General features: G+C 42.5%; 1 protein-coding gene across 14 annotated transcripts in view; it reads right to left on the reverse strand.

The window, feature by feature from the left end:
• Positions 1-14157, reverse strand: part of Erc2 (ELKS/RAB6-interacting/CAST family member 2) — a 1023973-nt gene that overhangs the window by 830463 nt on the left and 179353 nt on the right. For all 14 annotated transcript variants that reach the window (XM_045136003.1, XM_045136012.1, XM_045136010.1 and 11 more), the window contains one exon: positions 13692-14111. In XM_045136003.1, coding sequence (XP_044991938.1) covers positions 13692-14111 — 420 coding nt within the window. The remainder of the gene's footprint in view (positions 1-13691; positions 14112-14157) is intronic.

The raw sequence follows: 14157 nt of genomic DNA on the forward strand, positions 1-14157 counted from the left end.
AACCAGATGTGGTGGCTCACACCTTTAATCCCAGACTTGGGAGGCAGAGATAGGAGTATCACCATGCGTTTGAGGCCACCCTAGTGAATTCTAGGTCAGCCTGGTCTAGAGTGAGACCCTACCTCAAAAAAAAAGATTTAAAAGGCAGATGAGAAAGAATAAGCCTGTTTTTGTTCTTTTTTCTTTTCTTTTCTTTCTTTCTTTTTTTTTTTTTTAAGAAGAGTCTCCCTCTAGCTCAGGCTGATCTGGAATTCACTATGTAGTCTCAGGGTGACCTTGAGCTCACGGTGATCCCTAGTGCTGAGATTAAAGGTGTGTGTCACCATGCCCAGCTGAAGCCTGTGTTTTTATTTGGCCAAAACGTCCTAATTGGATTGAAGTTTTAATAGCAGATTTCTCAGGTACTTTGTAAACTAAAGAATATGTCATACACAGTCCTCTTAAAGCCACAGGAGTTACTTTCCCAGCTCTCATCACTCCTGAAGGAGCTGCAGACTTTTGTGGTCACCAGTAATACTAAATTTGTTCAAAACCCAGAAACTAAAATTACAGGTCTAACAGCTGGAAGAAAAAAAAAGGGACAGGGTTGGGGAGATTGCTCAGTGGTTAAAAGCATTTGCTTATAAGGCCTGCAGGCCCAGGTTCAATTCCCCAGTACCCATATAGAGCCAGATACACAAAGTGATGCATGTGTCCAGAGTTTGTAGCTGCTAAAGACCCAAGAGTGCCCATTCTCTCTCTCTCTCTCTCTCATTTTTTACTTATGAGTACAAGGACAGAAAAACAGTGTTTCCTGACTAGAAAAACAAAAACTCACAAGCTATATTTGGAAGTCATAATGTTTAATATTCTAAATGTAATTGTAGATAGATATTTTACCAATTTTTTTTAAAGTGTTTAGCCCATGAAGCCTAAGGATCCAGGTTCTATTCCCCAGAACCCATGTAAACCAGATGCACATGATGATGCATGCACCTAGAGTTTGTTTGCAGTGGCTAGAGGCCCTGGTGTGCCCATGCCCTTGCTCTCTCTCACTCTCTCTCTCGCTCGCTCGCTCATTCTCTCTCTCCCTCGCTCTTTTTCTCATAAGTAAATAAATATAATTTTTAAGTATTTATTTTACTAAATCAGAGGTCAGCACATTTTTTCTTAGAGTGTCATATGGCAAATATTTTAGACTTTATAAAGTCCAAATAGATAATTTTATAAATATTAGTATTTATATGATTATCTCAAACCTAACCACTTAAAAAGGCACAAAGTTGGCCTGGTGAAGTAGCACAGTCAGCAGAGGACTCATCTCGCAAGCATGAGGACCTAAGATCCATCCCTAGTACACACAGAAGAATGCCAAGTGTGGGGCTGGAGAGGTTGCTCAGAGGTTAAGGTGCATGTTTGCAAAGCCTAAACACCTGGGTAATGACTCAGGTTCCATTCCCTAGTACCCATATACAGGCAGATGCATAGAGTGGCACATGCATCTGGAGTTTGTTTGCAGCAGCTAGAGGCACTAGTACCTTCATTCTCTCTGTCCTTCTCTCTCTCTCTCTCTCTCTCTCTCTCTCTCTCTCTCTCTCTCTCTCTCTCTCTCTCTCTCTCCCCCACTCCCTCTCTCTCTCTGCTTACAAATAAATAAATAAAATATTTTTATCAAAATGCTAGGTATGGTCATACATACAAGCTAGAGGTCAGAAGTCTAGAACCTTGGCTATGATGTCCTGTGGATCAGGCTGAAATCCCTGGCAGTCTCAAGGAGTAGTTAGTAATTGTGTGTCTATAATGAGCAAATGCATATTTTAAGCCTAGATCCATCATTGCCTGTTCTAAGAACCTGGACCAATCACACCACACTCTGGCCTCAGCCTCCTCATGTGAGAGGCAAGAAAACCACCTTCAAAAAGTGGTTAACATGAGGTGATCTGAGTCTGTGCGCAGAAACTTTATATGTCATCTAAGCTCGATTTCTCTGAGCCTCTGCCCTTCCAGGGGTGCCAGGGACATGAACAGAACAAGTTCTACAAACTGCAAAGCCTCCTCCACATGTAAAGTATTTGTTCATGTTCCTACTGTAGACAAGAGGACCTTGATTTAGCCATGCCTGTACCACCTCCCCCTGGCCACAACTTGTGAAATACTCTATTGCACCTACAAGTACTTACTATAGTCTATTACTACTAAGGTGCCATTTGTGGCACAGTGTTTCAGCAAATAATGCTGGTGATAAATGATGCCTCCAACCAAAAGGATATCATTTCAGAGAACCAATACTCCTTGGGCAATGAAGACAGAAATCTGTCTCTCCTGGTATATTTTCCAACATTCTGTCTTCCCCACCAGCCTCTAACGCTCTTCCAATCTGACACTTCCTTTTCTCAGTGGCTGGAACTGTCTTGTGTCTAATGGCTCCCTGGAGCTTCACAGTCTCTATCACAGTAAAAAAGAGGCAAATTACACTCATTAAAATCAATATGGGGTAAAACCTAAGCCATTTTCAAATTAGTACACAGCACTCAACCTTTAAGGGATTTATTAAGGTTTGAAGACAAAGTAAATGATGCCAAGTAGAAATGAATTCTTGGCAACTATTTCAATGCTCTATGGTCTGAAATGACATGGTGAAAGTTATGAAATCAATCAGAAGACAGAGAGCATTTTTCTGTTGGCTTCAATCCTACATGGGGTATGTATTAGTTACCTACTTGTTGCTAGGACCAGATGCCTGACAAGAAGCATCTTCCAGGAGGAAGGGATTTATTCTGGCCTACATTTTCAAGGGGATACATTGTAATAGGAACAGTTTGGCAGCATACCATGTCCTGCTAAGACATCTGATCACTAGTCAGGAAGCTGAGGACCAGCAGGAAGTTAAGGGCTGGGCTAGAAAACTTAAGACTAGTGACCGACTTCCTCTAGCAAGGCTCTACTTCCGAAAGTTTCCACAGCCTTCCCAAACTGCACCAGTTGGGAAACAAGCATTCAAACACATGTGCCCATGGAGTACATTTTACATTCAAACTGTAAAAGGTGTTTGGAGACAATGTGACCAATAAGAAAAAAGGCGATATCTATGCCATTAACATCAGCCATTGGACATTCCACAAAATCTCAAGAGGCACCTTACTCAAAATTAAATATTTGTGCAAAAACCAGGCACTAAGAAATAATATTCAGTTCTAGAAGTTAAGTACTAGTAGGCATAAGGGAGAGAAAAAGCAGGCCTTAAAAAGACCACATAAACTGGGGGCTTAGTGGCTATAAATTGTTGAGGATATATAAAATAAAAAATGCAGATGGTGCTGGAGAAATGGCTCAGCAGTTAAGATGCTTGCCTACAAAGCCTAACGACACATGTTGGATTCCCCAGTACACACAAAGAGCAGGATGCACAAAGTGGTGCAGGCATCTAGAGTTCATCTGCAGCAACTACAGGCCATGGCATGTCCATTTTCTCTCTTTCTCTCTACCCCTCTCTCTTTCTGTTTCTGCTTGTGAAGGATTAATGGACCTTCTTCATGAAAGATTGATGAACTCAGAAAGCTCGGAGGAACTGAAACAAGTCGAGACGTTCCACCCTGCAGACAACCACCGAGGCAGCGCCTCTGACTCACTGTGGAAGATCCAGCAAACCAGACGTTGCTGTTACTCAGTCACTGTCACCCCACCCGACTGCACCCGATTCCTGTCACCTCCTCAAACAGCGTCCCTGTGAGCTGAACCCCTTCCTCCATCCGTGGAAGGCCGCCGCTGCCCTGCGTCAGTAAACTCTGTCTGCTGAGATAAGACCCGGTCGCTTTTCTCTTTCACTTTCCTCACATTTCTGGTACTGTGACTCAGATAGCTGGAAGGTCTTGGGGCTAATGCCCCTCCTCCTCTCCAGCAGTATCCTTTCTTTTCTTCTTTTCACCCTGACCCCTGGATTTCTTGAGCTTGGTGGCTCATTTGTGGAGACTGGGGGATTCTGGCCAGGGCTATACTCTGGTGAGTATCAAAAATCCCTCTCTGAGCTCAGCTGAGTCTCCCATGGCCCTTTGGGCAATCCACCCGTCACACTTCCTTCTCTCCCTCCTTCTCCCTCAGGACTTTGAACTCCAGACAAGAGGCCATTTACCATTTGACAGACTTCCATCCATCATACTCCAGCCTTCAGGACAAGGTACTTAATCCCAGTCTGCAGCAGATGTACCCTGTCTCAGACCCTAGAACCCCAGGAGTTTCTCACTATCTCCTCTGACCATGGACAATTGGAGGCTCCAGCAGCCCCTACAATTATTGTTCCATTGAACACCCCAAGAAGTACAAGTGTGGGGTGACTCTTTCCTGAGTCTTGGGCCACTCTTCACTATCCTCCATAAACCTAGAGACATCCCAAGTGGTGGGATGGGCCATTCCCCTTAGTTCTTGTCCCACAAAATGGGTTCCAAATAATCTGTTCCAAAAGACACCCCATTGGCATGTCTTGAGGCCAATATAAAGAAACTTGGCTAATCTGAGCTCGTACTCACTAAATTTCTCTGTCCATTCAAACAAATGGCAGCTACTGGCCAGAATCCGGTACTTTAGATTTCAACATTCTTACCGATCTCGATAACTTTCTCCAACAAAATGAAAACTGGTCCAAAGTTCCCCACAATCAAGAGTTTTTGTCCTCTGCTCCCACCCCTCCCTCAGTACCACTTGCTCTGCCACTCACCAAATCCTCCTGTGCCACAAAAAACCTTCTGAAACGCCCAGACCAGCACTCCCTCTCACAGACACAGCCCTCCCCATCAAACCCCCCTCCCCGTTTTCTCTCTGAACACCGTCTTCTATCTTGACCCAGCCTCCACTCCTTTTCTCCTCAGCCCAACTTGTATCACCTCCACTTTCCTCTGCCGTACTCAAGCTCACAAACTAGTTCAGTTACACCCCCTCAAGCCCCTCCTATTCTCAATCCTGTCTGAGTCTCAGCCTCATTTCTCATCTTTCGACCTCTAAACATTCACCAGTCATAAACAATGGCCACATAAATTGTTCTTTGTGGAACCAGACAAAGTTAATACGACCTGCTCATCAACTCCATGCCCTCCCAAAGGGGGAAAAAATGTGTCAACTTTGAATTCAAACTGCCAGTAACTATCTTTGTGGCAGTCTTTATGATTAAGGTTATAACATATTGCTGATACAATGACATTGACTCATAAGTAAACACTCATATAACATTTTTAAAAAATATCAGAGTAACTTAAATCCTCATCAATTTAAACTATAAGGACAATTTTAAAGAAAAAAAAATCTCTCTCCTTTACAAGGTAAAAGATTGTTCTAAAATATGCTGTTAGAAAGGTATGTCTAAGATAAAAGACTATTCTAAAGTATTTTGTTAATAGTGTATAAAGTGGATATAAGAAGGTTATAAGACCTTAGGAGTCGTCTGTGGTCAAATGGATCAACTTAAAAGTTTCGTTCTCAGAGGGGCAGAAAGATTGTGAGAGCCACAAGTTGGGACCTTACACACAGAGGCATTGCCTCTCCCCAGAACTGACTGCTGTCCCCACAGTGTACGACCCATAATCCCCATGGAATCCACCTGCATCCCCCATGAGGAGGGCCTCTCCGGGAAAAGCACAGGGAGGAGGAAAGGATGGTACCAACATGTGCTGTTTATATACTAAGTATGTCCATGACTAATAAAAATAAATTTAAAGAAAGTTTTTATTCTCCATATATTTTCTTATCTTAATTACTTATAAAATTCAGACTTTACTCTTTATAAGTTGATGAGTTTATTTATACTGCCATGTCTCAAATCAAGGTTAAAGTTGAGCTATAACTATATTCCCTACTATTAAGCTCTAACTACTGAAAAAACTGAATATTTAACAAAAACAAGATTCATTTTTAATGAGTTGTTGTTTGTTTCTTTAAACTTTACTTAACATAACATAAAAGTAAGAAATACAAAATTAATAGAATTGACCTTCTGGATACTCAACTAAGAAAAGGGAGTACGTGGGGGCTGCTGACCCAGGAAAGGAAAGGGCAAACGGTCAGAATGCACACAGTCTACTTACACTTAACCACAGGAACAAACAAATGTAAAAGCAAAAGTTAGGGGGGAAGAAAAGTGGTTAGTTCCTGATTAAGATATATTTAAGAATCAAACAAAAAGGATGACATAAGTATATTATTAATTTGTTTTTAACTTCAAGGTCAAAATTCAAGTTTTTAAAAATATGATTCTTAATAATGTTTACAAATGCCTAATTGTCTGTTTATAACAACAAATTTCCTACATATTGCTTTACTTTCATACTAATGCTCACAAAATAGTTCATAAATAAAAACTTAAAGTTTATAATTGAGTTATATCCAAATGCTAAGTTTGCATGCTTTCCAATAGTTAAAGTCTTCATTTTGTTTGATAGAACAACTGCTTCTCTGTTTACAACAATAGATTTCCTACATTTTCTGCTCTTATGTGTATTTCTATTAGATAAAAATTTGATAAAATTTTATTGTAATAGATAACAATTGGGCCTAATTATATAGTTTCATTACATTTATAAAATAAAAAAATTTAAATGATAATAATACATTGTCAAGATTCATCAAAACTTCTAGCTTTTTCATTTTAACATGCTTTCATTAGATCTTCTAAAGTTATGACCTCTTTTGATCTCCATACCAAGTAAAAACTACAAGCCATCTATATAAGAGACTTATAAAAAAGTTTCAAAATTGATGTCTAAACTTCAAAATTAACCTTCTAATTCCTATCAAGTTTAATTTTAAAATTGTTCAAAATATTTCAAGTATTACTTCAAAACTAGTTTCTTAAACTTCCTACCTTACCTAACCTAAATTTTCTATTTCTAAAAATTCCAAGTAACACTTTTTATCCAAAAATGTCTTCTTCCTTACTTCTACAGACAATATCCCTTATTTTCTTACCTACTACTTACATTACTATTTTTAATTTTAGATATAATACCTATAAGTCACCTGTGGGTGTTGCATCACATACAAAAAATTCATATATGTATATGTGTGTGTATATATAATGACCAGAGCACAATAGCTGATAGATTTAATGTGATCGAGGGGTTTCTTTCACAATGGCTTGATAAACATGAGTCTCCTGAAGAGTTGCTCCTGCCTCATCATCTACAACAGACTCTGAGAGAAAGCCTCCGAGTCATGTGGGAAACAGCCCACCACTTACACAAAGTACAAAGTGATGTTTGTCAAATGGAAAACCAAAACCGACGCTCCCAGAAGCCACACCGTGTTACCAGAACTTCAACGACAGACTGCAGCAGTTGTGAAGAAGTAAATGTGACCAATCCAGAGCCAAAATTATTTTAGGCTGTATTAGCATTTGAAAATAGCCAACTTACTGTCTTTACCTGTGTGTGCCCTGACATCTCTGTGACCAGCTAAAGCACCTGTTGTTTAAAGTTATAGTTCCTATTCCTATTAAGCTAGACCCATACATGAAACCTTGCATATTTCCTCTGAGGTAAAACTCATGCTCTTGTGTGCCAGGGCTCCCTCACAATTACTGTTTTTCTGTTTTCCATGACTCAGTCATTTATTTATATATATAACATCTCTCCACTAACTGGACTGACATATGCACTCTGGGCCTTCTGTCTCCTACTATATCTCTTATACCTCCTGACTCCCCTACTCCAATTCTTATAACTGCTAATATAAAGCCTAAAAAGAATGCAGTTGTTCTCCCCTTGCTCACAACAGTAAGCATTCTTACAAATGTGACCACAGGAAGAATTAGACTCAGAGGGCCCATGCATGAAAAAACTTTCCTATCGTGCCAGCTGTTTGAAAGCCTCAAATAAATGTAGGATCAAATCACTCTGTCCAAGATCATCTTGATTCCCTGGCCCCTATAAAACTCCAAAATCACAGAAGATTTGACATCTTACCCACTGCCAGTGGGCCAAGCTGCACCAAGGCCAGACAAACAAAGCTTTAACCGCAACATACCAATGTCTCAGGAGAGGGTTTTGGGTCACTTCTAAGAAGGTCATTCCCCACACTTATGCCCTTCCTCCTAATAATAATCCTGCTTACATTTGTGCCTTGTCTTCTAACAGAGATTTCTTCTGGAACGTGTTAATGTATCATTCACTCCACTACCTATCTAGGATCCTCTGTACAGCCCCTTGCTGTGCTTCAGCAAAGTCTCTGTCTGTTTGAAATCAAGTCCAGTTTACTTTTCCCTTTCACTTTCCTTACAGCTTACAAATAAAAATAATTTTTAAAAAGTTTTAAAAGGGACTGGAAAGATGCCTTAATGGTTAAGGTGGTTGCTTACAAAGCCCAAGGATTCCTCACTACCCACATAAACCAGAGGGGCATGCATCTGGAGTTTGCATGCAGCGGCTGGAGGCCCTGATGTGTCTATTGTCTCTATATATGTGCCTCTTCCCCCCTCTCCCATAAATAAGCAATTTTTTTAAAGTTTTTTTTAAAAGATACAGGTGACCAATAGTCAGAAATGCTTTCTACACTTAGCCAGAACTTCAATCTATAATCCATAACCACAATTCCAGGATCTCAATAAACTCAACACACCCTAAGTCTTTCCTCAGTCTTTTCCCTCGTGCTGACAACAATCACCCTCCCACTGTCCTACCCTCTGTCCATCCAGAGAGCCACAGTCGCTGCTTGTTTCTGCTCAAAGCTCCCAGCAAGCCGTTGGTGAGTTGTTGAGGTCTTGGCTGCAGGTAGAGATGACCTGTCTCCTCCACTGAAAAGTCACTGTCCCTTCTACCTTCTCTCCCTGGCTTTGTCTCTTCCTATCTAATCCACTGTCAATGCCCACCTTCTCTGCTATGCTGATTCTCTGCAAAACACCTTCAGAGGCTCCCCCAGACTGTAGACTAAAAGCCACACCCCTGCTCCTGGTGCTCAGCACCTCAGTGATCACACCCCAAACCCACTGTTGAGCTTCTTTCCCTCTTGCCTGTGTAAAGGTAGAGTACCAGCTGTTCCCAAACCACGATCGTTCTCACATCGGTAGCTTGACTCAGCCATCTTTCTTCCGACATGCTTCCTCGCCACCCCTGTGTGTTGCAATTCTTCCTGCACTTGAGGAGCAGTTCTGCTGTGCCTGAAGACAGTCCCCAGCTCTCCTGCCTTGACACTGACAGCATTTAAGTGTCATCTGATGACTGTTAGGCACAGCTATAGGCCCCAGGCCACTGCAGGTTTAAGCAGGCCTGAGCTGTGAGGCATGGCTGGGAGCCCTGGACCCCCGAGGTTGCAGCAGGCCTAGACCCCGATAATCTTGCCTTAAGACCGGCAGGCTCCCCACACACCCCACTCCCCGAGGTTGCAGAAAGCCTAGATCTCGCCTCCAGACTGGCAAGAGTGAGGTCACTCCCTCTCCACAGCCAGGGACAGCTGGACATCCTGATAAGACTTCGGTTTCACTTTCCCCAGAGCCGTCTTATGACTTTTTGTCGCTTGCCCAGGAATATCCCTATATGTTAACGAGGCATCAGCCAGCAGCCTTCGCACAGCCAATCCCCCTGTGACCCGTACTCCATACCTTTTCCTGCCACCACATGAACACTTACAAGCCCATTCCCCTAACAAATAAACGAGCTGTTCTCTGAAGCTGTCTCCTGGGTGTTTCTTCCCATCACACTCATGGCCGCTCAAGACCCTGCTCCACAGTTTCCTGGACGCCCCTGGGAGACTGATGCACAGTGACCTCAGGGTGGCCAGGAACCAGAGAAGTCCTCTTAGTGAACCACCCCAAGAAGAGGTAACAGACAACAGTGACAAGGACAAATTCCAAGTTACAATCTCAGCTCCAACACTCACTGCATGCCATTGGGCCAACAACTTGTCATTTAATCACCCTGTACCTCAGTTTCTTTACCTGTGGAATAAGACTGGATAATAAGACTGAATTTTCTTACCATAGCACCTGGCCCACAAAATAAGAATGAGGGCCAGAGAGTTGCCTTAAGTGATTAAAGTGCTTACCCACAAAGCCTAAGGACCCAGGTTCAATTCCTCAGTACCCATGTAAGCCATATGCACAAGGTGGTACAAGTGTCTGGAGTTTTTTGCTATGGCTGAAGGCCCTGGCTGCCCATTCTCTCTCTTTCTCTCTGTCTCTCTCTCTCTCTCTCAATAAATAAATAAAACAAATTTTTAATATTTAAAACCTCACCTAATAAGACAGTAAATGGAATGTGCAGGTGAGGTGCTGAGAGAATGTGAAGTGAACCAGTAAAGTACTCTTTCTGCACCTGACGTCAACAAGCATCCAGATGCTTCACGAACCTCCCAGCTTTGAATGGCTGATGAATTCAGTAATGATTCTACCAATATTTAACCTTCATAGTCTGAAATGTTCCTTCCTGCTAATATTGTTGATAAACATTTCAGGGCATTTATTGTGGAGTATGCTGATAAAAAAGGTTTTTCAGGGAGGGCTGTAATATTTGTCAATTTCTATAGTATAAACATTACAACCATAACTAATTTCAATTTATCAGTGGCTTAATAAAAGGATAACAAAACTCTTAAAAAACTAGCAAAGGAGAACTGAAGAGATGACTGCAGTTAAGGTATTTGCCTGCAAAGCCTAACGACCTTGGTTTGAGTCACCAGTGCCCACGTAAAGCCAGATGCACAAAATGGCACATACGTCTGGAGTTCATTTGCAATGGCAAGAGACCCAAGTGCATCCATTTCCTCATTCTGTCTCTCCCCTCCCCTCTCAGTCTGTCTCTCTCGGCTTGCAAATAAATAAATAAAAATAACTAATTTTTTTAATAAAAAAATTAACAAAATCCTTCTCTTGGAAAGAGTTCTTTCAAGACTCAAAGTCTTCTTGGTTGAGTTCAAGTTTAAAATACAAAATAATGTTTAATATATAGACACTCTTTTTCCATGTTCTTCCTTCTTGATGAGACAAGATAAGGGCTATCCACTGACTTTGGTTTGGTGATCAAGGAAATTAGTGGCATGTAATAAGTAGCATTTTCTGTGCCCCTCTCTGTGGCTCTCCATTTGATGGTAACACTCTCAACATGATTTGCAACACCAGACCTCCTCTGTGAGGACATATTAATTTCAGAAAACCATGGAGCGTGTTTATTATATTCATTTCAAAGGAGACAGGCATGCAATCACACTGAGGCCCCATCCACTATGTGCTGCTAATGAGCAGAATCGAAAGCTCTGATTACAAGAACTGGGCATGGAGTCAGGAGTGCTACAGATGGTTTCTATGGCATCCCAGCCTGGCTGCACATACAGTGTCATCCCTCGGCCCCCAAAATAAAGAAGCAGATTGTTCCAACTATACTGATCCTCTGCTGACCACAACTTTGAGATAACAGAAGAAAAATCCCGAACTCCAGTCAGTCTACATTCAACTAGTAAATGTCAGTGATTGCTGTTAACTCTTTTGCAAATGAGATGGGCAGTCTACATGGTGAGAGAGAGGACTGTCTCTATTCTGCTGTATTACTAACATACTGTTGTATAACAAATTATCCCAAACTAAGCTAAGCAATCAATATGCATTTATTATGTCACAATCTCTGGAGGTCAGGAGTCCAAGCACAGCTTAGCTGGGTCCTCCGCTTTGTGGTCTTTCAGTACCCATGTAAAGCCAGATACATAAAGTGCTACATGCATCTGGAGTTCATTTGCAGTGGCTAGAGGTCCTGCATATCCATTCTCTCTGTCTCTCTTTTCTTGCTCTCTCTCCCTCCCTCCCTTCTTCTCGCCTCCCTCCTTCCCTCTCTCTCTCTCTCTTTCTCCAAATAAATAAATAATTTTTTAGGCCTGGAGATGGTGTAGCAGTTAAGGCATTTGCCTACATAGACTAAGGACCCAGGTTCAATTCCCCAGAACACATGAAAGCCAGATGCACAAGGCAGCTCATGAGTCTAGAGTTCATTTGCAGTGGCTAGAGGCTAGTGGCGCATGCTCGCTTGCCCTCCCTGCCTCCCTCTCTCTCTTTCTCTCTCCCTCTCTCTCTCCCTCTCTCTCTGCCTCCCTCCCTCCCTCCCTCCCTCTGTTTCTCTCTCTCTCTCTCCCTCAAAATAAAATATTGCTATAAAAATATTTTTAAAGGCTGCCATACAGGTGTTAGCCTAAGTACTACCATCTCATCTGAAGGCTCAACTGTGAAAAGATCCACTCCCAAGCACACCCCATGGCTGCTGGCGATTTTCAATGCATTGTGGCTATTATACAAAATACCTCCACCCCTCACTGCATGTTGGCTACAGGTTGTCCTCACTTCTTGCCATGCGGACTCTCCACATAGCAGCTCACACCATCAAAGCATGCAAACTGAGACAGCAGCAGCATCTACTTGCAAAGATGGAAGTGACAGTCTCAGGTGACCTCACAGCAGGGTCACTGGTATTCATTATCTTCACCATATTCTTCAGGTCCCCAGGGCTGGCCAGCCCTCAAGGAAAGGGGACTGCACCAGGTGCCACTGGGGATCACCTCAGATGTCTGCCCACCTCATTCAACACTGTTAGCATTCAGAAGGGAAGACCAGGCCCCACAAAACACCTCTTCAAACATCTCAAAATGAAGCCAAGCCACACGGTTTCCCAAACATGTATTTAAAGCATAAAACAAAACTCAGGAGAAATGAGACAGAGTGTAGGACATTGTGCTTGAAAACACCCAAGTCTGCTCATGTGTTCAATGTAAAAAAAAATCAACACAGTGCAATATTCTGGGCGCACCTTCCTTTTTAGCTAAGTCTCAACAGGGGGAGTCCTACTCTCAAAATGGCCAAACAACTGACTCAAGGCAGACTGCCCACCTGAACAGGTATTCAATCCCAAGAAGTTGAATCTGTTCCTAAATTTTTATTTAGTGCTTTAATGTTTTGAAAATATATCTAAAGTCATCTTATGGTTTACAATTCGTTGTGTGATGCATGCCTTCCCTTAGCAGTTTCACCTGCATGAAGGTGGAGTTCCATCTCCACCACATTAGCAATTTCAAACCTTGGCTGTCATCCACATTTTTTCCTATACCATATATTCTCAGATATCTGAGCATCCCAGAATTCAGAGAAAATGCCACTGGGTTACTTCAAATGATTTAATACACTAAGGGCAAAAAATGCATGCTCAGAACCCCTGCAACAGTCTGTTCTAGAGATACGTAAGCTTGAACAAGGATTACCTACAAGCAATACCTTCAGAATGTGGTCTGTTTTTTAACATTCTATTCACAAATACCATACTTTACCTTCCATCGGCTGATTATAAAAATATTTCAAAAATAAATATATATAAACATAGTTTAAAAAATGCTTAGGTTCCTTATTGCCAGTCACCTATTCATTTTGTTTATTCAGAAAAATGACATTTGATAAATAGCCAAAGTTGGAACTGTACTAGAGAGCCCTGAAACCATAGGTACCTATGGGAAAACAATGAAAACCAACCACCTTGGACTGGCGTGTGCCCATGTGTGGATCCAATAACATGTGTGGTGAGTGGAGGAAAACACACATGCACAACTCCAACTGTCACCAAGGAGACAGGGAGGTACCAAGCAGGTGGCAAAAGGTTATTTTGTTAAGGCTACAGATGTCTTCCGATCCGTCAACAGCGCCATAGCATATTTTAGCTGCGAGCATACGTTAACATAGTTCAGCGGGGAGGGGGAGTGAGCACCCTTACCTCTCTCAGGTGGATGTTCTCCTTCTCCTTCTGGTCTAAGATCACCTCCAGGTGGCTGACCTGCGACTCGGCCTCCGCCATCCGCCGTGTCTGCTCGTTTTCATCCTCCAGGCTTTTGGATGGCAACCCTTTACTCTGCAGCATCTCCAGGAGCTTTTTAATGGACTCGTCCCGGGCGTTGAGGGTCTGTTTCTGCGTCTCGATCCTCAGCTCCATCTCCTCCAGCGTCTTCCGCAGGAGGAACAGCTCCTTGGCCTGCCGGTCGTGCTCGGCCTGGAGCCTGCGGAAGTTCTCCTCGGTGAGCTCAATGGTGAAGTGCTCAGCGGCGCCACGGTTGCCACTTTCTTGCTGCAGCAGGTGGTTGAGGTCTCGCTGGGTCCGCAGCTCATCCTGAAGGGCCTGGATGGTCAACTGCAGGTGCTGCAAAGACAATGACGAAGCCAGACAGGGGGGAAAGAAGGAGAAA

The sequence above is a fragment of the Jaculus jaculus genome, chromosome 16 (assembly GCF_020740685.1).
Source record: "Jaculus jaculus isolate mJacJac1 chromosome 16, mJacJac1.mat.Y.cur, whole genome shotgun sequence".
Lineage (NCBI taxonomy): Eukaryota > Metazoa > Chordata > Mammalia > Rodentia > Dipodidae > Jaculus > Jaculus jaculus.